The sequence below is a fragment of the Mixophyes fleayi genome, chromosome 1, assembly GCF_038048845.1.
Source record: "Mixophyes fleayi isolate aMixFle1 chromosome 1, aMixFle1.hap1, whole genome shotgun sequence".
Taxonomy (NCBI): domain Eukaryota; kingdom Metazoa; phylum Chordata; class Amphibia; order Anura; family Limnodynastidae; genus Mixophyes; species Mixophyes fleayi.
Window position 1 is genome coordinate 358883809 of NC_134402.1, and position 25173 is coordinate 358908981.

The window sequence follows — 25173 nt, forward strand, 5'->3', positions numbered from 1 at the left end:
GCATCTCTGTTCTGGGGGTTCTGGGCATCTCTGTTCTGGGGGTTCTGGGCAGCTCTGTTCTGGGGGTTCTGGGCAGCTCTGTTCTGGGGGTTCTGGGCAGCTCTGTTCTGGGGGTTTTGGGCAGCTCTGTTCTGGGCAAATTTATATGTATCTTCCTCAGTGCTGAAATATTTATTTTAAATACATTCCTGTGGTAATTGTGCTTTTCCAGGGCGCATTACCTGCTCTGATATAGGCTGACTATAAAAACTGTTGCACAGGAACAGGGTGCTGTAACCCATAGTGATCAGTAGCTTCTGAAATTTTTCTGGTACTGATTAGAATATGAAGGCAAACATTTCTTTGCTATGGGTTGTGTAACCTTTTTTTCTGTACACCGAATTTGCTTGTTCCATTGGGAGACATTGCAACCTTCAGATTAGAGCCTGATGCAGGAGTTGGGCACGTCCTTTGACTCTGTACAAAGTCTTAAGACTCATTCCCTTCTATATCCACTTCCCTCAGGGAACTCCAGTTTTAGCCATGTACCCAAAGGACTATGGGCACAACCATTGCTGACCATAATGGCTAAAAGTAAGAACTCTTACTTTATTATAACCTAAACTCTTCCGCTACGACGGTCAGCTTCACAAGAAGCATGGAGCGGGCTGAGGGTGTGCTCTCAGCAGGTATGGTATATCTGCTCACAGGCAGCCACTCAAATTGAAGAACCCTTTCATACTTTCTTGAAAGAAAAATTTCTGTTCAGCGTACAGAGGGGATGCAGTTGAGATGGCAGGAACATCTAGGGCTAAAACATACTATTGCTGAGCTTTACGCAGCTTTCTGCAGACCTCAAACAGATGACCATTTCTTCCACTGAACTGGATCCCATTGTTCAGGAAATAGCACTATATTTTGAGGCCTGAAAGCACCTGGCTAAAATCTCTGACGTAAAGGCATCGGAGGAAGCACCCAGGCCTCATAGGTGCAAGAGTGCCGCTCTGGTTCAGCCCTGGGACTAATGTATTAAGAGATTTTCCCTCAGGAGAGACACAGTTTTGAGGATTTGTACTTTGAGTATCCCTCCAGTTTAAATGAAGATTCATCTAGAAGGCATGGTGTAAACGACTTAATGCAGGCAATGCGACAGGCTCTACCTTTCAAGAGTGTATGGAGCCTCATGTACTTGAAATTACACTATTTACATGAAAAAAGAAATCCTTCTCTCCCCAGTTAGGGAATTTATTTAGTGAAGTTTGGATCAGACCTGACCAGAATCTCCAGATTTCTTGCAGCCTGCAAACTATCCTCTACCAAGCAAGTATACGGAAAAGAGGGAGTACCCTATAGTATATTTGTTAGACCACAGCCATGCCGACCCCAAATACAGCGTTTCCTTAAAATGGCTTTGCGTTTCCTGTCTGGCCATTTTTGTCTATTTATGTAGATGCCTTTCTTGGACCCAGTTTGGTATTGGCTTGGGTGGAAAAGTGGTTAGAACAGAGCATAGGATGGTTGCGTTCTAGTAAGCCACTGTCTGAATTGTCATTTGTTGACCACATCAGGGAGGCATTCGAGTGGGCGAATCTGCTCTTGATCCCAGGCTTACTGGGTTCTGATTTTCGACATCAGTGACTGTGACACTTTGTACTCTTTGGCTTAGGGTCTGGGAACTTGACTCAGTCAGGGGTCTCTCGAGTCCTCCCTTTTCCAAGCAAAGTCCTATGTTTCCCTGAATGATAATCTGGGACACGGGGAAAAGGTCTTTTCTTCCTGTTAAGGCTCCCAAGCCTAAAGGTCCTACATTTTTGCTCTTTTCGCCTCTCAGAAAAAACTAAGGGCGCTACCTGTAGAGGGTCATCCTCTGCTCCACATAGAGGGCAACAAAGAGTGAAACAAGTATTGTCTACTAAGTGACTGGCCTCTAAACCCTCAGATAAATGTCTCTGCCGACTTGAGCACCTGGGTGTAGCCTGTGACTAAGCAAATTATTGCTAGATTAGTTACTTTGACAGGCATATATCGGAGAGCGAAGAACTATTCCTGAAAGTGTGAGGGTATATTGTACCAGATCAGTGAGTGCCTCCAGGGCTGCACTGAACTTCAGCTGTGTGGGACGGACACTTGATCTTCGGTCCACACATTCATAAAATTTTACAGGTTCATTGTGTTTCTGTCCTAAGACTAGCTTTGGATGGAAAGTTTTGTGCACTTCAACATCAAAGCACACCACCCCCTAGGGGCAGATGTGGCACATGCCCAGAGTTAGTGTACCCCAATTGGAAGAAAGTGGGTGAGGTGAATTTTGTATTTTTGTTGAAATCCTTTTCTCTGACTTCATTGGCAGGCACTGTCCACACCTTTTACACTCCTGTTTGTTAATTTATTGAGTTGATTTGTAAAAAAAAAAAGTTCATTATATTCTCTATAGCCATGCCCACAGCGCAGTATAGTTAATAACTGGCGTTCCCAGAGGGGAAGGGATCTGGAAGAGGAGGAATTGTCAGAATTTGTGCAGAATCAAATTATGTGCTTAACTCCTGGTTCAATAAAAAATCATTTAATATGAAAACATATTTTCTTTACATGGGTGTTTTTTGTTTTGTTTTGTTTTTTTAAATATTTTTAAAATCTAAATCCACTTTTCTTTTGCAGTGTGACTTAGTGCTCGATGCAGCTCATAAGAAAAATAAAGAATCTACTGGGACAAAGCGTGAAGACATTGTGGATAGTATATTATTCAAGTCTTCCGATTTTGTTGTGGCACAGTTCAAAGACATGGATGTGAATTATGCAAAAAGAGGTATTTGCTCTTACTGCAATGATCTTAGTCTGTTGTTGTTGTTCTTCCCAGTTTGATTTAGAATGCTCGAACAATTTGGCTGCCAATATTGTCAACCACCAGTTAAGAGTGATTTTGTCTTTCAGATGGATTTACTGACTCTGGTATATCATCTAAAGTAAACGGTGAGCACAAGGAGAAAGACCTGGAACCATGGGACGGGGGCGAATGCCTCGTTAGTAGTAACTTATCTACTAACAGCGAGGAGCTAGAATCTTTAGATACAGATGTAGTAAGTAAATGTTCTGCTACTTTACTCATTGATCCAAAATGTAGAAGTGATGTAGCCTTCTAAGGGAATTCCCTCATTCTTCCCATCTCTAGATCGCCTCTTGCCAATTGTCTTTTATAAACGTGTGTTATGTAGACATCTTGCCGTTTAGGGCACTGCTCTTGATACTGTATTCAAAAGTGTTTTGGGGGTTGTTTTTGTTACCTGTAATTGACCATATTCTTCTGTCTGTAGTCTAATGGTTGGGATCCCAATGAAATGTTTCGCTACAATGAAGAAAATTATGGTGTTGTATCAACCTATGACAGTAGCCTTTCCTCTTATACGTAAGTACTAAAACACTGATTTGATATTTCATACCCAATCCCCCCCCACCCCAATATGCCAGTGTTCATATATTGGACAAATAAAATTTGAAATTATGGGGGAAAATTGAAAAGAAGAAAAAAGGAAACTATAGCTATTTCTTTAAAATTTCCTGTCTATGTTCACTCTTTGCACATCTTTTCTTATAAAGACCTTTTAAAGTTTCCTATATGCAGGCCTTATGGGCAAATGTCTGCTTACCAGACATGCCAAGAGACAAAAACCACTTGAATCCTTACTATTAAATTGCTGGCCTTTAGCAATAAACTGCTTGCAGGGTTAAGTGTCTGATCACTGTTCAAGACCGATAAGAAGCCATAGGCTCCTATTATTCTGTGCAGTCACACTATATTTGGTTTATTTATGCAGTTCTGATTTTGAGAAGAAAATGTCACTCTCAGATCTTTCTTTTTTCTTTCTCTTTTTTTTCTTTTTTTTTTTTTCCCCTCAACTTCACTGTTTTTTTCCCTTGCTCATGTTTGCTTTGAAGCATAAATGAAGGAAAAAAAATATATATTTAATTTTTTTGCAACAGCGTACCTTTGGAAAGAGACAATTCTGAAGAGTATTTAAAAAGGGAAGCAAGAGCGACTCAAATAGCTGATGAGATTGAGTCCAGCTCCCAATATAAAGCCCGTGTTGCCTTGGAAAATGATGACCGGTCTGAGGAGGAAAAATATACAGCAGTACAACGGAACATGTGTGATAGAGAAGGGCACTCTGTAACTACTAGGTGAGGTAGCAGTTAGTAGTCTGTGAAGACTTCTGGAAGGATGATTTACAGTAATTTTTTGAGAATAAATTAATGTTCTATTTTTTTTTCCTCCTTCATAGGGAAAATAAGTATGTTCCACCCGGACAAAGAAGTAAAGATGGCATGTCATGGAGTAGCCACAGTGTAAGGCAGAATTCACCAAGAATGGGCCAATCTGGATCTGGACCTATACAGTCAAGAACTGGATCCCATTCTTCAGAGTTCAGTCCCAATTCTGGAACTGACCAAAGAGTAGTTAATGGAGGCAAGTTGCAAAAATTCTATTAACTCATTAATGTTTTCAAGCACTGTTTTAGGTGGTAAGTATACCTTTCTACATTGAGAATATATCTATATCTTGAGTGTTATTTATCATACACTACCTCCATTTTCATTTGTGTTCTATTAGTGTGTAAATCAGTGACACAAGTGTGATTAAAGCAGGTGGAGTGAACAGGAGCTATGAATGATAAATGCGAACTCTGTTCCGATATTCAGAACATTTTTCAAAAACTGCTTCTTTACAGCAATAAAACATTTCCCCTCTGGCTTTTATAAAGTTTCTATTGTTTGAGTTTTTTGTTTTTTATCTGAGCTGTTTTTTGTTTGGTTTTGTGGGTTGTTTCTTTTTTTGTTTTTTCACCTTTTCATCCCATATTTTTATTTTTTATACTTCATCTCATTTGTTCTGTCAGGTGTTCCCTGGCCATCGCCTTGTCCATCTCCTTCCTCCCGCCCACCTTCTCGCTACCAGTCAGGTCCCAACTCTCTTCCACCACGGGCAGCCACCCCTACAAGGCCGCCCTCCAGGCCCCCTTCGCGGCCGTCCAGGCCCCCGTCTCACCCCTCTGCTCATGGTTCTCCAGCTCCTGTCTCTACTATGCCTAAACGCATGTCTTCAGAAGGTACAACACCTCTGTTTTTTGTTTGTTTTGTAAAACCCCTTCACATCCTGCAAATATGCTTATGGAACTTCTAAGACCTTAATCACATCTACAGCTTCAATGTTTTGCAACCCTGGTCAGACTTCCTAATCTATATAATTGGCTTAAGACTGTTAGTTGGACTGCAGTAATCCTCTGCGCTAGCGCATAGTGAACTGCACAGCATGGTCAGCTTGTTTCTGTTTTGCTTCTATTACTTGGGTACTGTCATGCAGTATTTGGGATATTTTATTCTATGATTTTAGTAATTTCTACAGAAGTAATCTAAATGTCAGCAATGCTATAGAAACGTTTCCCTATCTTTAATACTAACCTCATAACCTGTCCACTTCCTACTTAAGGTAATACTGTTAAATCAGTGTTTACCTGCTCTGAGTAATAGGACATTGAAATATAACCATGATCACACGATTTTTCTCCTTAACGCTGCTGGCACCCCACTTTGATCATGTTGCCTTCACAAAGTTTGAGTTTAAAAATGTATGTCCTTGTTCTGTTTAGTCCGTCTTAAACCAAGTAACATGCATCCAACCTGTTTACGTTTTATGGGTTTTTAACTTTTAAACTCGCCCCCCCCCCCCCATCCCCTGTTTTTTGTTTTGACATGAAGGTTCACGAGCTATGTTTTGCCATTTATTTGTGATATTAGAGTGGTTATAACAATCTGTTTTTAATATTCCTGCTCCCTGCCTTGTACCTTAAGTTGTTACTCAAAAATTCTATGTACTGATGGCCTGCCTACATGCTTTAAGGAGCATTTTAAAGGGATTTTCCATTTTAAATCGAACACTTCTCTCTTCCCAATGTATTTAGCAGGGTCCCAGCACTTACATATAGCGCTGCGGTGTTCTCTCCCACTATAGACTGAGCTAGGAGGTGCAAAAGTGTTCAGCAGAGGTCCCAGGTATATGTGAAAATTGGGACCCTTCTAAATGCAACAAAAGGTGGGAGATCAAGTGGAAGGCTCCCTGCCCCTCTACCACAGCCAAAAGTATAGTTGGGGAACGTAGGGTGTTAAATTAAAATGAATGACCTTTGAAGGTGAAATCTTCTTTTTTAATGCACTGCGTTTTGGGAGTCTATTTATATATTCCGTGCAGTTTTTTGAATGTAAGGGTCACTTTAATTTTGTCTAATTATGGCTGCTTCTTTGCTCTACATAAATGACTGCACTATTATTATTTTTTTGGTAGAATTTTAAAATCTCAAACTACCTTATATCATGCTATCCATTTGTCCTTTTTTGTTGTCTGTCTTTCATTTGCTTACAATATCACTAGCAAATGTGATTTAAGGAGACTGATTGCAGGAATGAGGTGATTACAAAGATTTAATTACAGAAGTATATTGTCTGGTCTCCCTCTCCCACAGTCAACTAGATCAATTCTTGTGTGGATGACCGTTGCTTTAATGGTAATTCCTCTGGACTACATAAGTGATTTAATGCTTCTTATGTGTCTATATCTTTCTATTTTGTCATATGTCATCTTTGGCAGCTGGTGATCGTGTACATCCTGGTTACAGGCTCTGTAGCTATTGGGATGGGGGCAGAGTGTTTATCTTATTTTTTGCGCAAGTGTGTGTGATGGGCCGCATGTTGCCCTCCGAGCCTTCACTTGCTGCGTCCATCCTTCCTGCTTTGTCAGATTTGTTTGTTTATAACTTGAAACCCTTTTTTTAAATGTCTGCTTATGTTATTACAGATAGACATATTTTTTAAATGTTAATGTGTTTTAAATTTATTAAATGTATGGTTTTAACTCCTTACTGAGATGGGTAATGTGCAGCGCTTTTGAAGATTAGAGGGCAGCCCTTGGAAGTTTTGTCCTGTTAACCTTCGCTGATCCTTTCAAAGCTAGAGTAGTAGGCATAATCTATATCATAGGAAGGAGTTTTTCTCTGAAGTTCCATTCCAATTCCCTATACTTTTCTTACATCGGTCACCTGTTGCAGTAACTAAAATATTTGATCCGCAGTTCCTTTTACAGTATTTGAGTCCAGGATTTGGACATCCTTTCTGGGATTTTATTCACATTGGCTAAATGATCCTAAACTCAACATACTAGTTGGCTTATATAAAAAGGATGCTACATACATCCATAAATGTTTCAGAAGTATATTAGAAAGATATTTGAGATGGAGGGGACATTTCCCTACATAAGCAGACTTCCTGTCGGTAAGAATTGAGAGAGACTGCAGTCGGCCACTTTGACACTTCTTGCAGAAAATGTGCATTTAAACAAAAATTGTCTGTGCAGGAACTGTGAATACAATGTCAAACACATAAAGTTCTGTTAAGGTGTTGCAACCCCTTAAATATATTAATATACATGTTAGATGTTCACCTTGTATATTAAAGTTGGTAGTCCTTAAATTTGAGTTGATAGAATATTCTTTGAAGAATGTTTAGACAGGTGTAACTGTGTTTAAATATACTGACATGGCTTTTGTTGTGGATTGCATGGGTATTTTGCAGAATGTGTATAGTTTTCTAAAACTTGTTTGTGTTAACCAGTATAGGGTAGTGCCTTTTTGTTCTGCCATTTGCTTTTCTTGCATATGTATATATATATATATATTTTATATTTTTCGTTTTTTTATTCACACCACCTGTCGTCAAACAAAACATATTTGCATACATTTGTAGGTTATGATGGTAAACTTTAGTTGCCATTTTTTTCAATTTTAGGACCTCCAAGGATGTCTCCCAAAGCACAGCGGCATCCTCGCACTCATAGGGTTTCTAATGGTAGGAGCACAATATGTGGAGGTCTAGAATTTGTTTCTCGCAATGAACCTGGAGAAGTGTCTGCTCCACCAGCTCGAAACAACTCCTCAGGTGGCACATGGTCATCTGTTGTGAGTGGAGGTAAGTAGGCTCTGTTTTGTATTAGAATTTTATTTCAACCTCCCCCACATCCCTTTCCACCTCTATTGAAAACAAACTAGTTTCTTTTAAGGCCATTCTTTTTCAGTGTTTTACATGCCACTAGCATGTGATCTTGTATGTGGGAAGTGCTAAGAACTTTCTACAGATTTATACATTCAAAGGTTTGTAATAGGACTATACTTATAGTATTGGAGCAAACATGCAGTAGATTCCCCCACTTCATCTTGAAGGATAGAAGAGCATTGTTGCTTTACAAAGTTCAGTGGACACTGTACACCCACAATATCGTATTTCTTATTATATTTGTGGCTTTGTGTTCCTTTTCTAGTGCAAAGACTTTCCCCTAAGACCCACAGGCCCCGGTCTCCAAGACAGAGTGGAATGGGAAGTGGTGCCCCAGGGCCAGCTGTAAGCTCTCCTCAGGCTGGTTCCATTGCATCAGAATCTGTTACCATGCCTGTGCCCACTGGATCTCCAACACCTGCAACCCCAGCTTCCAATAGAGCAGTTACCCCCTCTTGTGAAGGTATGTACTTTGCCTGATGACTGTCTCTTAAGTGTTAGCCAGGTCCTGCGCAAGAACTTGTTTCAATGTGTCAAAATGGTATATGGCAGAGGTCAAAAAGCGAATTCTGCAGGTTTTTGGCTTGTTGAGATCTCATTAGCTCAACCCTTGTGTATCATTACATTGACAGTGCAAGTCTGTCTAACTTTTCCTCATGCTCTATCTGCTTGTTTAAAGAAAGCATCTAGCTAATATGGCAGCCTGCTCCAGAAGTGAGCATAATGGTCAGATTTAGCCAAGCATAAGCACTCCAGTTATTTCATGTATATTAATCCGCTCCGTAATACACATGCTTTGCTGTATTCTAATGTCTGGGACTTTACTTACTTGTAAATGTAGGTATCGTCATCATCATTTATTTATATAGCACCAACATATTCCGTAGCGCTTTACAATTGGGTACAAACATAGTAAACTAATAAACAAACTGGGTAAAATGGACAAAGAGGTGAGGAGGTACTACTTGACATACCATTATATGCTTACCATCAGGTTTGATAGGAGGGATTCAATTCCCCACAATGAACCACCAGCCATTACTGTAATTGTATGCAAGGGAAAATTTGCGATATTACATCGCCGTGAACTGCCTTTGCTACTGTTCCAGAGGCACTTTCTGGCACATTGCTTAGAATTGAATTCCCACCTCTGCTTAATCAGAGCCCAAAGCTACAATGGTGTATTTGCAACAACTCTTCTGAAAGTCTAAGCTTTAGTACTGAAATATCTATTCCCTTCTGGATAAAGTACATCAAATTAAAGATTATTGCCAATAAGTCATATATTTTTTGCCACTGGTCTCTTTATCCTACACCTGAAAATAATCTTGGGCTTCATGGGAACATGGATTAGAATTAAAGTGTACATTTTGTTCATAGCATCATATGCAATTTTGAATGCATGTTTCACTTGCTGCTCAACTGTAATAACCATATTGCACACGTATTTATTGGATCAGGTGCCTCTAAACACTGATATTGTGAAGTGTACTTTTGCATGATATTCTGTGCATGTTATGACTTACTGCAAATAACTATAGAAATCTTACACATTGTAAGGCTTTGCATTTTTCACTGATCGGTTTACGCTTGTTAATACACTGAGATCTTTTGCTTAATATCTATTGTTATATAATGGGTATTTTTATTTCAGCTAAGGACTCAAGATTACAAGATCAGAGGCAAAATTCTCCAGCTGGAATCAGAGAGTCTATCAAACAAAGTGATTCTTCTAGCTTTAGCAAACCTGACAACAAAGGTATGTACAGAAGTACTACTTTAATGTCTATCCATAAGCATTTGTAATGAAGAATCCGCTGGAAAAAAAAATCCCAACACGTTTATGTTGTCCATGCTTAGAAATCCTCATACAATTTTAGTATGTTACAGTAGAACTCCACCCAAAACTAAATTTCTTTCCTCTATACCACATAAGTGTCCCCCCAAAATAAGAAGAAAGTCCAGGATCTGAATGCTTAAGATAAACGCTGCAGTTTCAGAACCACGCTTACCCCTCTTAATATACCTTTTCGTTCACTAGGAGGTGGTGCTTTCTTTCACTGAAACAGCAGTGTCCACACGTTCCCATGCTTGTGATTCTCGAATAGACAGCAGGTGTAGGTGAAGGACCAGTGCTTCAGCTCTCGTCCTATCCACATTCTCAACAGGGAGGGTACTGGAGAGAACCTGATCAGACGTCAAATGCAAATCTGGTCTAGCTAAGGCCGCTGAGTGCATACAAATTATCAGCTACTCTGGAAACTGCCTGATGTACATAGATGGATTTAACTTATCTACAAAAACCATAATTTTTTTTAAAAATTTTTTTTAGTTTTGGTTCGTTACATGAGTTGCCATAAAAAACGAAATTGTCCCATGCTTACTCTTACTGGTCAGCCTGTTACATGTATGTTGTAAGAATATTTTTACTTTTAGATTAGAGTAGGTTACCCATGTCTAGGTTATTCTATAAAACTATGAATACTTTCAGTTGTCTAAAATCTCTTGTGACTGATTCTTTTCAGTAGTGTCTCCAATGGCTTCCGAGCAAAGAAAGCAACTGGATGATTTAAAGAAGTTCAAAAATGATTTCAGGGTAAGCACATAATGTGTTTAGGTTTTTTATTTGTTTGTTTTTAAAGCTGTTCACAGTAAACCTGAGCAGTGATGTTTAAATTGTTACTTGAAACATGTCCTTAAGCTGATTTGACTACACTTTTCATCTTTTGTATAGTTACAGTCTAGTTCTAGTCCTGATGCCATGGATCAACTTCTCTGCAAAAACCGTGATAACGTAGAGAAGCCCAGAGAGCTTTTGAAGGAAAAGTCTGATTCAAACTCAAAGGAGTCAGCCAGTGAAAGTGGCAGTAATGCGCCTACGAGCAACAGCAGTAGCAAACCAAGCAGTCCCAGCATCTCTCCAGTCATCAGCAGTAGTGGTTCTGAACCCAAGAGAGGTCCAGAGGTTACATCACAAGGTGTACAGACCTCAGGACCTGGCAAACAGGATCGAGATGACAAAGACGACAAAAAGGAAAATGCTACTGAGTAAGTGATTACAACCCACTCCCTGCAAGGCAGAAAACACAACTGTAATACACAATATTTGCACCATCATCCACTTAAACAACTAAAGCTGCTGTACAAATGCGTAGCATGTAAAATTTGGATTTGTTGCAAAAAAATTATTATAACTGGTCTATGCAATTATATTGAAGTTGTGGCTGCCTTGCATTTTAGAGGAGCAACTTGTATTTGACCTTTTTGAATTTCCTTTTAAAAATGTAGGTTTTCCTAACCCTTAGTCTAGTTTAATTTCTTAGTCCACATTAGTGCTTCTTAATTTTCTTTGATAGTCAGTAAGAATGTAACTGTTCCATATGTGTCCTTGTCAACCCCATTCCATCATTTGTCACTAGCAAGTTACAAGATTATGATGGTTGGGTTGAATTGTCGTGCTGTATAATTTATTCTAATGGTGTCAAAAGAATCACTTGGTATTGAGTAACGCCAGTGTGAATATTGCTATATCATGCAGCTGGTTTTGTTCTTGCTTTAAGTGTCTGTGGCAACTATGCAATAGGTCTAATTTAAGAAATGACAGTACAGCACCTGCTGACAAATACAACAATCTATTCTTGGCTATATTCAGGTACCACCAACCTACATGCATTCCCCACCACCACCAGCACTATCGGAAAACCCTCTCAATTTAATTTAAAACTGGTCTTGTAACACTAGATTCTTTTAACTATAGTTTAATGTGTAATAATGCTTGAAAAACATTTTGATAGAACTGCATGTGCAAACTGAACATATACATATCCTGTATTCCTAGGCAGTGTTTTCATTGTTGGATGTGTATTTCAGTAGTTTAGTTAACATGAATTTTTATTTCTGTTTTGCATATTTGTTCACTATTTCTTGGCACCTTGCGAATAACAAATGACTGACTTTTATTTGTTTTTCCCTCTTTCAGACAAGTACGGAAATCTACCCTAAATCCAAATGCTAAGGAGTTCAACCCACGATCATATGCTCAAGTAATTGTCCTTCTTGGTGTTTTTTTGGTGTTTTTTTTTCTTTTCTCCCTCATATAAACAGTGCCACAAAATAGTTTTTTTTATGGCCGTGGTATTCAAAAACACTGCAAGTTAACACTCTAGAGTTATGCTGTTGCAAGACACTAATGAATATCTGTTAATGTGGTTGTCATGTGGAGTTTACAGCACATCACACCTGATGTGAGTACCAGATGCATGCGCACATTGTTGTGCTGTCCACCTCAGTTGGAGTTGATGAAACAATGCAAGCTGAACGTTGTAGATGCTTGTTAATATTTATAAAGCAGGATCTTGATAAACTTTCACTTTACTAAACACTGTACACAAAACACTTATGGATTGTACAGCAGCCATTTTGAAAGGAGAGCACAGATTGAACTGTTACGTTACCTAGTTTGTTTACCCTGCCACTTAGGGGGGTATTCAATTGTTCCTCTGGGCGCTGCCGGAACGAGCACGTTAAAACTATTACCGTTTATACGGTAATTACTCGCTCAATTTCAGCTCGCAGCTCCCTGAGCAGCGAGCTGAAATTGAGCGAGTAAATTACCGTATGAACGGTAATTACGCGCAATATTATCGTATAAACGCCCGGAGGAACAATTGAATACCCCCCTTATAATCCTATTGTACATAGTTGCAAAACTTTTGCGTGAGAGGTATGACTGAGAAACTATAAGACTTTTTCCATATCTAGCATCCATTTCTGCAGGAGTAGAACTATTTTATTTTTCTCTCAACACAGCCCAAGCCTTCTACAACACCAACCTCACCTCGACCACAAGCTCAGCCAAGTCCCTCAATGGTGGGACATCAGCAGCCAACTCCTGTATACACACAGCCAGTTTGTTTTGCACCAAATATGATGTATCCAGTTCCTGTCAGTCCTGGCGTGCAGGTAATAAAGGAAAAGTATCCAGAGTAGCTTGTGTTGCTTTTATACATACATCAGTACCATTTACAGGTGTTACAATAGAACCAGTAAGTTTTGCAGGGAAAATTATATTTAAATAGTAATAACCGGATTTTAAATTTGCCTCCTTATCCTTCGTTACGATGCCGCTTAATGATAATTCTGCAATGTTTGTTGAACTTTAAGGACAAGCCTTAATTTAAGTTTGGTCTTGACACAGCATTAATCGGCTTTTTCAGATATTTTCTTATATTTTGTTTGTTATATTTATGTCTTATGTGGAACATGTTTTAATATGGCTTGGTAGAATTTCACTTTTTTTTTTCTTCTCCTTTCTTGTTTCAGCCATTGTATTCTATTCCAATGACGACAATGCCAGTAAACCAGGCCAAAACATACAGAGCAGGTAAAGGTGAGACTGGCACATGTGCTGTAATTATATTACTCTATTGAGCTTTGTAAGTGATGTCTTGTTCACAATTAAACCATTCTGCATTATGTAGCAAGTTTGTGTTGCTTCACTGTACAATTCAAGACATGAAATGGTTTTACATTGTGCTCAGGTCAACAGACTTTGCAACTACTCATTTTATCAAGCACTTATTCCTGGCGCATTTGCTGTTTTTATGCCTTCTTGGGGAATCCCTCTAATACATGCTGAAGCTCGGCTTGTCTCAGACAATGAGACAACTCTGCCCTCGGATTTTCGTAATTGTGCCTAGTACAGTAGAATGCATACTCTAGACAGGTGTATATTTCTGAGTGCAGATTTATAAACTTGATGTACTCGTGTTTTGGCCTACCGTGATTTTAAGAGACTCAAGGAAATGGCTTTGCTCCAGTGGTTTTATCTCTTGCCCAAGCTATCACATTGCAGGATAATGATTGCACATGAATAGAGTTGGTGGGAAGTAATTAGGGGATTGAGAGAGAAAAAGAATGCCAGTGTTACTGAATGGTAAACTCAACATTTAGACTTGTAGGAAAAGTCCTACAGTAAGCATTTTATACATTCATCTGAAAATTATACGTAGACAAATACAAAGGGAAAATAAATGGTTTGGAATATCTTAGTGACTAGTCGTAAATTTTTTCAAATAATGGAAACTTCTACAGTATGCATCAAATAATGTAGTGCAAAGTTTGTTGACCCGTTTTTATTCTGTCTTGCAGTACCAAATATGCCCCAGCAGCGTCAGGATCAGCATCACCAGAACACAATGATGCACCCAGTGTCTGCAGCAGGCCCTCCTATAGTAGCAACTTCACCTGCCTATTCTGCACAGTATGTTGCTTACAGCCCTCAGCAGTTCCCTAGCCAGCCTCTCATGCAGCATGTTCAACACTATCAGTCACAGGTAACAGGCTTTTATTTTAAGTTGCTTGATCTTCTGACTAGACGTTTATAATTTGATTTTCTTTTTTTTTTTTTCATGCTTTCTTTCTGTTTGTGTTTTACTTTAAATACTTTATCGGCAAAGTCTGGTCTTTGTACTATTACTGTGTGTGTTAAACAGCTGGATGCCGGTATAACATGTTATGCATATGCACATTTTATTCTTTCTTAGAATGTGGATACATAGTGTAATTTTCTTTTTCAAACACGAGAGAGTGAATAAACATATTCTACATGTTTCGCTTTCTACCTATGTGGAGCACTGGACCTTGGCCATATAGAGTTTCAGCCAGGAGCGCTTTGTTTCTTGCAAATTGTTTGTGTGGGGCTTTTTTTTCTTCGTTTGAGTGACCAAAGAAGTTGTGCTTTGGAACAGAGCTGCTTCTGGCAGCCTGTTTTTTCTGTCTGAGAAATAAAGGACAGTGGTCAGGGGCATCCACACAGCCTACATTGGCTGCAGAATGCAAGACGCATTGGGTGGACCTGGTAACTCACACAAGTAGTGATTTGGATAGCCCCACAAAGCCACTGCATCATTGGGCACACAACGCTGGTCCAGCTTCAGGTGAGTGACTCTCTTCTCCCAGCTGGGAGCCTGCAGTTTGCCCTCAGCCCCCAGCAACTGCACTGAAGTAACCTCTTTGGATTTCCCTTGTAGGGGGATGTATTAGACTGAGGGGTGTTTTTTCTTAGGGAGTTTGTATCCTCAGATTGATTAGTTGTCATTACAGGTTCACATTCCCTTTTCTGATAGCTGTCTTTTTGTCAGGTCTAAAAAAGGGAGTAGTTCTAAGGCGAAGATTGTGGTGGTTTTGTGTTTTTTGTTTCTTTTTAATTCAGAATATCATTCCAAATTACCTAGCTAGCAGGAGTGGACGCCTTATACGCAAATTGCAAGGCTGATGGCCAACTTCAGCGCACCACCTGCCACTTGTCTGAGAGAACCAGCCTGGACTAAATCTTTGGCCCAGTCTATTGCTGAGACTACACAGCTCACCACATGTTCCCGAGGTGTGAATGAGGATAACCTTTTTTTCTATTCCCCTCCTCTGAAGTGTTCTTGTCAACGCGTCTTTGAGCTAAGTTGCCACCCTGCTAGACGAGTTGTATTTGGCACAAAGTGATGTCTGCTCTGGGTCCTTGGGTCCTGTTAGAGGATTCTAGAGTCCATCTAGCTAGGCCTCTGAAGTGTCAGTTCTACTGTGGTTCAGTCTTGTGAGGGATCAGCCTCTGAGTGTATTTCTCAGAAGGTAGGCGAGGTGGATGTGGATTTTTTATATTGAGGCTTCCTTTTGTTTTGATGGGGTTTCCATTAGGCAGCAAGGTATAGATTTAGTGCTGCAAGCTCTAAAAATTCAGGACCATTGGGAGCTGGGGGGGCAGCAGATGGATTGCTGTCGTGAGACCCAGATCTCAATTGCTGACTGCCCCCACAGATGTGTTCAACCAATCATCTGCTTCTCATGCAGGACAACCTCGAGGGAAAACGGGCTTGGTCAGCTAACCGACCGCCTTCCAAGTCCTCAGATAGTCAGATTGTCCGTCTGGGAGCACCCAAAGCCAGTTTGAACTTCATTTCCATTTCAGTTGCCTGTGTAAGGTGCGTCGAATCTATCCGAAAGTCTGCACCCAGACGTGTTTGTTTGTTTTGTTTGTTTTTCTTCCCTCTTTCTGTTCCCCACCACTTTCCCGTGGACAAAGCAAGATGCTTAGCTCTTCGGAAAGCTATTCATAGGCTATTGACACAAGGGCATTCCAATAACAGAATAGTAGAAGGCCAATGGTGATCTATTCGCATCTTTATGCAGAAAACTGAATTTTTTTCAATTTTGAACTTCCAAGTTTGTGAGCACCCAAGTTCGAGTGAACAGGTTCAAGTGGGAGTCTGAGGTCTGTCATAAACAGCATGGAAAGGAAAAAGTTAATTGTCTCCATGGACACGAACAATTGCTTACTTGCATGTTTCCATCTGTGAGGGTCACAAATGTCTTCAATTCGCTATTTAGTCCCATCATTTCCAATTTCAGGATCTACCTTTTGGTGGATGTGTACATAGACCATTGCAGTTTTGTCTTCTCTACAGTTGCCGCAGGCTGTGCCTGTCCTCCTTTGCTGTGACAGACAGCTGCAGCCACTGCGTGAGGAGGGATTGCTGTAGGTAAGTGTACCTTCTCCCAGCACAGTGCTGGGAGGGGGGGGGTGTAGTAAATCGCAGTATGTTCCCTAAGATGAGGCTGCCCCTTACTAGGCAGTCATGGGAGAAAAAAATAAATAAATCTATTTTTATCTTAGGGGGTTGGATCAGGCTCGGGTCACTAAGATAGTGAGCCCTGCTAGGCACTGGATTGGTTGAGGGGGTAGTCCTGATGGACGCTTGTCAATCCAGTGCTGGGCCCTGGGGGAGAGATGTGTTCATCTATTGCACTTCCTCCTTGGTGGTCTTGCTCCTTTGTGTGCAGACACCAGAATAGGCAGCAATTTTACAGCTCCAGCTTCTGCCCTTTTCTGTCCTAAGTCCTGTGAGGTAGAGGGTTGGGGGTTGTTGTTTTCCAGAGTTTTGTCTTTTAGTCTGTGGGGCTGTTTGGCTATATTGCAGGCTCACTTTCTGGTTTAGATTTATGTGCTGCTTGCCGTCTATACTGTGTTTTGTTCACTGTTTATTGCACGGTTATCTATGTGTTTTGTCCCATCTGTTAACATGTCCTATAAGGGAAAATCCATGCGTGTTAAGGCTGGTGTTACTTCTATGTTGCATTTCACTATGCTGCCTGAAATGTTAAGTTGCCGTCTGGACAGTCAGGCACGCAGGATCTGTGCGCAGCCTGTCAGTCTTCAGAGAGCACACTGTGTGAAACAGCTGCTGGTTCAGATATGACAGAACCTGCCTGGACTCTGTCTCTTTCCAATACTGTGGCTGAACTTGCTCAGTTTGTGCGGTCTCGTGCTGTGGCCGCTTCATCTTCTAATTCCTCTTCCACTGTGGCGAATGAGATGGGTTCTGGTATTCTAAGTCAAGGTTTGCCTGTTTCTACCACGGCGGAGTCTGTAGAACCAGCTTGGGTACGGGGGCTTGCATCATCAGTACAAGGTTTGGTTTCGGTTTCTTCCACTTTAGAAAGGATGTTGTAATCTGCTACAGTCTTCCTCATGTAAGCGCAAGCGAGTGGCGGCACCCCTACAGGGAAATGAATCAGATTCTGACTGTTCCCAGGAGGAGAGTGAATTTGCGGTGGATTCTGACATGAATGCTCCTTCTGTAGTGGAGAGGTTCATTCTGATCGTCAGTGTGGAGGAGTTAATACAGGCTGCGTTGGGTACTAGATTTTCCTGAGGAAGAGGTTCCTGAAGCTGCAGAGGCTTCTTTTTGTGCACAAAAAAGATCTTTCTCTTTTCCCCACTTCTTCCCAAGTGGAAGATTTGTTGGCTGAGCCTTGGGTTTCCCCACTTAGGAAGTTCCAAGTATCCTGGCGGCTGCAGTAGTGTTATCCTGTTCTTGCTAAATGGGAGGCACCTCCACGTGTGGATACTCCTGTTGCAAGGTTGGCCAAGGTAACTACTATTCCTCTTCCTAACACAGCCACTCTTAAAGATGGTACAGACTAAGATTGAGACTGTCCTTAAGTCCATTTTCATGGCAGCAGGTGTCTCTGAGGCCTGCCTTGGCGTGGGTGCACAAGGCTGTAGAATGCTGATCAGAACAGCAGTCTGAAGGTTTGTTGGCAGGCAGACCGTCTGAACTGCTTCCATTCGAGGAGCAGATTTTGAGGGTGACAGTTTTGTTTTTTTTTTTGTTTTTTTAGGCGAAGCGGCCATGAACGCGGGACTGATTGGGGCACGGATCTCTGCTTCTGCGGTTTCGCCTCGTTGGACTCTCTGGCTTAAGTCCTGGGAGGATGATGTTGAGTCTAAAAAAGCTCTTGAGACCATACCTTTCTCTGGGGGTGTTTTTGCTTGACTCCATTATCGGTCAAGCAACAGGAGGGAAGAGCACTTTTCTTCCTGTTAATGCTCCCAATCAATAAATGTCCAGGTACGGGTCCTTTCGGTCCTCAGGTAGGTTTCGGGGGTCATCTGCCCGACGTCCAGCACCGAAGCATGCAGACAAGCAGTCCGCATGGCGGGCATTTTGCTCCTCTGCTGACGCCAGTGGTGGGAGCCCGTCTTCCCTTGTTTAGGGGATCGGTGGTTTGTCAACCACCGATGCTGGGGTACGGGGAGTGGTGGACCAGGGATACAAGATCGATCTGCCCGGTCTTTCTACCAGGCAGGGGTTTCCCATTTGTCCACAAAAGCGATTGGCTTTGCGAGAAGCGATTCAAAACCCTCTTCCGTAGTGATTATTCCGGTGCCAGAATCTCTAAAAAGTTTTGGGTTTTTATTCCAACCTTTTTTCTCTTGCCATAACCAGACACCTCATTCAGACCTATTCTTAATCTAAACTCATTGAACACTCAGTTCAGAGTGTCCAAGTTTAAGATGGAGTCTTTGCACTCTGTCGTTCACGGCATGGAACATGGAGAGTTCATGGTGGCTCTAGACATCAAGGATGCCTATCTTCATGTTCCTATCTGGAAGGGTCATCAGTCCCTCTTGAGGTTTGTGGTTCGGTCAGAACACTTCCAATTTCAGGCTCTCCCTGAAAGCCCCGCGCATCTTCACCAAGATCATGGCTGCTCTGCGAAGGTCCAAAGGGATTAAAAGAAGATAGTCCAGGTAAGGGATGATTGTTAAGGCAGAATATCCAGAGGTACTTCAGTCGCATATCCAAGTAGCGATCCAGACTCTAGAATCTCACGGATGGATTCTTAATTTCAAAAAGTCCCAAATTGATCCAATCTCAGCGGATGATCTTTTTGGGTCTGTTCGACACCCGACAATGACTGGTGGTCTTGCCTCAGGACAAAATTCTATCCTTGCACGACAAATCCCATCTGAATCTGGTGGGCCAGGTATTCCGCCTGTCTCCGCAAACGTGTCAGTCGCTTCTTTGGTTGTTGCAGAAACAAAATCTCAATTTTAAATTAGACCTTGATAACAATGGATGCCAGCCTTCGAGGTTGGGGGGGCCGTCTGTCTTCACGCTTGTTTTCAGGGTCTTTTGACTCCAAAGGAATCCAAGCTTCCAATCAATGTCTTGGAACGGCGAGCAGTTTCATGCTCTTATGAGCGCACAACGCTTGCTGCAGGGAAGGTCAGTGAAAATTCAGTCAGACAATGCCATGGCGGTGGCATACTTCAATCATCAGGGCGGCACCAAGAGTCCCTTGGTCATGCGAGAGACGCACAAAATTTTTCAGTGGGCCGAAGCTCATGTTCCGGCACTTATGGCTATGTTTATTCCCAGAATAGAAAATTGGGAAGCAGATTTCCTAAGCAGGTACACTCTGCATCTGGGTGAATAGTCTCTCCATCCGGAAGTGTTTTGTCAGTTTTTGGAACGGTGGGTTCAGCTGGATGTCGACATGATGGCATTTCGGTTGAACCACAAGTAAGAGATCCTATGGCTGTTGCAGTAGATGCCATGTCTGTCCCTTGGAGGTACCGCTTAGTGTACCTTTTCCCACCGGTAGTCATGCTCCCACAGGTGTTAAAGGTAAAGAGAGTGGGTGTTCCAGTCCTTCTCCGCGGCCAATCCGGCGCTACTAGTGCCTGGTACACAGACGTGCTCTCCATGGCAGGATCTCGGTCGTGGCGTTTGCCGCTTCATCCAAACCTATTAACTTAAGGTCCCTTTTGTCATCTAGGTTTGCAACGTCTGGCTTGAACGGCGTGGATGTTGAAGCCAAGATCCTGCGAGCTAAGGGTTTTTATGAACGTGGTGCAAACCATGCTTTGGGCTCGTAAACCGGGTTCTGCAAAGACCATCATAGAGTCTGGAAGACATATATTGGCTGGTGTGAAGAGAATGGGTATCCTACTTCTTTTTGCTTGGTCAGGTTACTTAGGTTCTTGCAGGATGGGTTGGATGTAGGTTTGCGCCTTAGTTCTCTTAAGGGTCAGGTGTCAGCCCTTTTGGTCTTCTTGCAAAGAAGACTAGCTATCATACCTAATGTGCACACTTTCATTCAGGGCGTGCCACATGTACAACCTCCATTTGTTCCTCAGGTAGCACCATGAGATTTGAATTTGGTGTTGAATGCTTTACAGCATCCGCCTTTTGAATACAGTGGAATTCAAATTTCTGACCTGAAAGACAATCTTCCTTTTGGCCATGTCTACAGCACAAAGAGTTTCAGATCTTTCAGAGAGACTGATGAGTACAATGCTGTATGTGAATTCTGTAAATAAAACCTCAGTGTTACATCAACAGTTGTGACAAATTGACTGTTTTTATGGATGACTGCACTAATCAAACTGTGTATAATTACCTTGATTTTCTTCATTAATGTTCTATAAATGATGAGGTGATTTGCAAGTCTCCTCTTGTTTTTCATGAAGACCGGGCAGTTCTTCGAACAAAGCCTTCTTTTCTTAAGGTCGTGTCTAGATTCCATTTATATCAAGACATTGTCATTCCTGCCCTGACTAATTCTAGGTCTTCGAGATGACGAATAAAATCATCCTTTTCCGATGTTCGAGCCTTACGCATTTGTGTGAAGGTTTTAGAATGTGCGCAAAACTGAGGATCTTTTGATTGATTTTGATCTGTGAGGCTCCCAAGAGAGGCTGACCAGCTTCTAAAGTGACTATTGCTAGGTGGATTACGGCGGTTATCCGTCAGGCTTCTAGTGGGGCTGGAGAGCTTGTCCCAGATAATTTTCAGGCGCACTCTGCAAGGTCTGTAAGTGCTTCCTGGGCGGCTTGCCATTGTGCCTCCAGTCAACAGCTGTGTAGGGCGGCCATGTGGTCTTCGGTACACACATTCACTAGGTTTTACAAGTTTAATGTGTTTGCATCCAGGGATGCAGGTTTTGGAAGAAAAGTTCTTTGTGCCGTTTCTTCTGAGCGTTCCCTCCCATGAGGCAGCTTTGGGATGTCTCCAAAAGGGGGATAGAGAAAATGGGATTTTTGTACTTGCCTAAAATCCGTTTCTCTTAACTAGAGTTAAGTGAATGTTGTGGTTTTTTTTTTTGGTTTTTTTTCCCTCTGCTTTCTGTGGGCTTGGGTTAAACATAAACTTAGGCTAGCAGGAAGTGGGGTAGAGAGGGGGAGGAGCTAGGGCTTGGTTAAACAAAAGTGTCCCCCCCCAATGGACTAAAACAGATTTTACGTGAGTACAAAAATCACATTTTTCCTGTGGAGCTTGGTTATAAAAATAGCAGGAGTTCCTTGCAGGGTGGGGGTATAGAAGAGGGATCACTTTTGTACATAAAATCTTCTCTGTTTGAAACGCCAGGCTGAGTCTCTGTATCCCCAACGTCTAGTGAAAAGGGTTTACTTAAAGTACAAAAACCACGTTTCTATCATGCTGCTGTCGGCTCTGCTTCCTGGCTTTTATTTGACTTTATCATTGCATAATTTTTTTTTATATTTTTTTATTTTATTCCAGCATCCCCATGTATATAGCCCTGTAATACAAGGAAACTCCAGAATGATGGCTCCACCAACACATGCACAGGCTGGCTTGGTGTCTTCATCAGCTGCACAGTATGGAACTCCCGAGCAAACACATGCTATGTATGGTAAGAAACATCAACCCAAACAGTGACTGTTCAATTATTTTTTAAGAAGCTGCATATTAATCTGTTTGTTAAATTTACCATCGCTTAATTATGCAGTGGCACATTCTGTGTTAGGAAGTATTCATGGTTTATACAGGCCACATTCACAAGTCGATGCAGGTTTGTAAGTGCTTAGTAGTGAGAGTGCCCATATCTGGATTTCTACATGGACTCCAAACCTTCAGTAAACTACTTAATTGGTATCCTTTGTAAATCGTTAGAAGTGTCAGCTTAAAATAAGGGGATATTTGGTGGGTTGAATTAATTTTAGGAAAGTAAGGAATGAATCACGAAAGCAAAGTTTTTAATTCGGGGGCATTCTAAAGGCATTGAGTTCATGGTATGGAATCGGAGGAAATCCCTAACTGTCCCAAACCAAACAATATCAATTTTGTTTGAGTACTATGAAAAACGAGTTGTTCCTGACAAAACTCTTGCGAGTGAAAAGGTTAAAGGGCCCCTAATCTTCCTGACAGTTGCTTTAAATATAAAAGCTACTGTTAAAATTCAGTGGTATTTATCAGAACCAGGTATTTAGGATGAGTGACGTTTTATCTTCACTCCAATGCATGGTAGATTCCTTGCCGACCTGTTTCATGTAGTGTAGTATCCGCAACTCCTACTGCAGGTGTCGCCTGCTATATATAGTAAAGGCTTCTCACATTCCATTAAAAGCATTGGTAATGGTGACTTCTACTTGAGGTTGCTTACACCGCCTAAAAATAATAGATGAGTTCTAAGTATTAAATGGTGTAGCAGAAAGCTGCTTATATTGAGGTGTTCATAAGGTTACAACATTTAGTTGGTTGTTTAAAGCATGTGTTTCTCTGCTTGCTTTCCCATCCTACACTTCAGCCTGCAACAGTTGCCTTTACTGCATGGCATGTTGTAAATCTTGCTGTCCTTACACATACCAGTTGGTGCTTATTTTTTTTATTTTTTTTTAATGATTCTGCCCAGCAGCATTGAAAGTAAACTATAGATTTAAACTGTACCTGGTTGGCGTGCAACCTTGTGTATGTTAATGGGTTATAATCACAACTGCTCTGGTGTCCAGTTAACTTGATGCATCATAAGTGAGTGCTGTTGGCAGATTTGGTGCCTTGTAAGTCTGATCCACAACTTTATTTGCCTGATTATTTCTGCAAAGCATTCTGACACTCTGCACATTCATTCTCTGTTCATTTGTAGTCGTGACAAAGTTTATGGTAAATCTATTTTATTAACGAAACTTGAGGCAGTATATGCATTTTTTAGACAAGTGGTGTCGGCAAGTTTGATTTTGTTTTCATGTTCATCTTTGTCTACATTCCCTGTTATAAAAGATCTTTTACACACTCATGGGAATTCCCTGTTGCATGATCAGCTGCTGCATGACTGAACAGAGAATCCTTGTCTGTGGCTTCCTCTACAGTTAAAGGTTTCTCATTCCCTATTCATAAGCACTCCAGGCATTCACGTCTTATAAATGTGGCGTATGTAGAATATGGACAATCTCTGCTTTGTCATCTCATCACCATCTCATGTTAGACTAATGCATTTCCTGGGTAATTTTTGTTATCTTGTGTACATTTTGCAAATTAGAACACTTTTTTTTTTTTTTAGTTGCATGGTCACACATCTGGCTTAAGAGCAGGCCTCTGTTTTCCCCCAGCCTCTTACCTGACATTGAGAAACAAACTGCCCTTTGTTTGGATTATGGGCAGGTGGGTTTGGTCTCATCCCTCCTGTAATTCTTTTTACTTTTTAGGTTTAGCTTTTAAACATTGATTTGCTGAAGACTACCCAGAATTCAAAGTTTAATAGTCTTATTTAGTTTTGTTTTCAAATTGGATAGCTTCAATTCAAGAGCTTAGCATAGAGGATATGTCTGATTCTTTAGCTGTATTATTCTGCAGGCTAGACTTCATTGGCCTACTGTATACTGGCCACACATAAGCCTGACACTCAGGCTGATAGCAAATATCTGCTGACTAGATTTTCTGCAATAGCTGAAAATGTGATTTTGATCAGATGCTTTTGACATTGTACTTCATTGTCTACCATGTTTAGTCTTGACTATAAACTAGCTTTTAAGATTGAATCTCTAGGTTCACTTTGGCTTCAAGTTATCCACAAGGATTTTGAGACTGTCATAGGTCTCATAAGAGGCTAGAAGACAAACTGTTTGGATAGCTCCCTAGCTTTTTATTTTCAATCTTGGGGTTCTTAAAGGTGTTGCCAAACACAGAACTCAGTTTGCGGAATATTCAGCTGCAGCGAAGTATTAATAAAATTATTATAATAAAAATATGAAATGGATAAACATTAAATGAAAGGTTTATTCAAAAAAAAAAAATATTCTTCTTTTTATTTTATTTTTTTCATCTGAAGCCTTCTCCAATTCAGCATTAAAACATCTTTGTGCGCATTTTGGGTTTTTTTTCTTCCCCCATTCCATTTAGCTGTGACTCTTAAACAATTTTTGTTTTATAGAGTTGGTGTACCTTTCACCTACATACAGTGGACTTTGAACCATAGACATCGTTGAGACCGTGTCTCATGCCTCATGTCACGATTTCCCAGTGAATTAATAGGCTACATTTTGTTTATGGTGCAGCTTCCACTGACTAGGTGACAGGTGCTTTTTTTTTTTAACTTTGATCTAGAGTTTCAATATAAATCTATAAACATGGAAGCCCAAGGAACTTATTAGGCGATAGAATATTTGCATGATGGTATAGACTCAGAAATGTTCTCTTGATTCATTGTTTTGGAAGCATAAGCAAAATAAATCTCATGCTCATTATCCATCATGTCAGCCTTATTTTGCTTTCACAAAAGGCTAATTTACCTTTCTATTTTCCCAAATTCAGCATTTCCTAAAATCCCAAACAACAAGGAGACTGTCCCTTCTTTCTACTTTGCCAGTGAGTTGTTGTTGTTTTTTTTTTGTTTTTTTGTTTCCCTTATACAATTGATTTGTGCTTGTGAAGCTCTTATGGTAAATGCATTGCAAAGCTGTCCTTCCTACCGATCAATATGCTTAGTATAATGAGGGTTTTTCTTTAAAACCCAGGATTCAGT

General features: G+C 40.9%; 1 protein-coding gene across 7 annotated transcripts in view; it reads left to right on the plus strand.

Annotated features, from left to right (window-relative positions):
* ATXN2 (ataxin 2) overlaps positions 1-25173 on the plus strand; it is a 47748-nt gene that overhangs the window by 16993 nt on the left and 5582 nt on the right. For 3 of the 7 annotated variants that reach the window (XM_075178467.1, XM_075178463.1, XM_075178469.1), the window contains 17 exons: positions 2638-2785; positions 2911-3056; positions 3291-3382; positions 3958-4155; positions 4257-4441; positions 4872-5081; positions 7810-7989; positions 8339-8536; positions 9728-9832; positions 10599-10669; positions 10808-11121; positions 12053-12116; positions 12883-13035; positions 13396-13462; positions 14224-14408; positions 21936-22068; positions 24963-25016. In XM_075178467.1, the coding sequence (XP_075034568.1) occupies positions 2638-2785; positions 2911-3056; positions 3291-3382; positions 3958-4155; positions 4257-4441; positions 4872-5081; positions 7810-7989; positions 8339-8536; positions 9728-9832; positions 10599-10669; positions 10808-11121; positions 12053-12116; positions 12883-13035; positions 13396-13462; positions 14224-14408; positions 21936-22068; positions 24963-25016 (2503 nt within the window). The remainder of the gene's footprint in view (positions 1-2637; positions 2786-2910; positions 3057-3290; positions 3383-3957; positions 4156-4256; positions 4442-4871; positions 5082-7809; positions 7990-8338; positions 8537-9727; positions 9833-10598; positions 10670-10807; positions 11122-12052; positions 12117-12882; positions 13036-13395; positions 13463-14223; positions 14409-21935; positions 22069-24962; positions 25017-25173) is intronic. The other 4 variants (XM_075178464.1, XM_075178468.1, XM_075178466.1 and 1 more) reach the window with 4 other exon arrangements.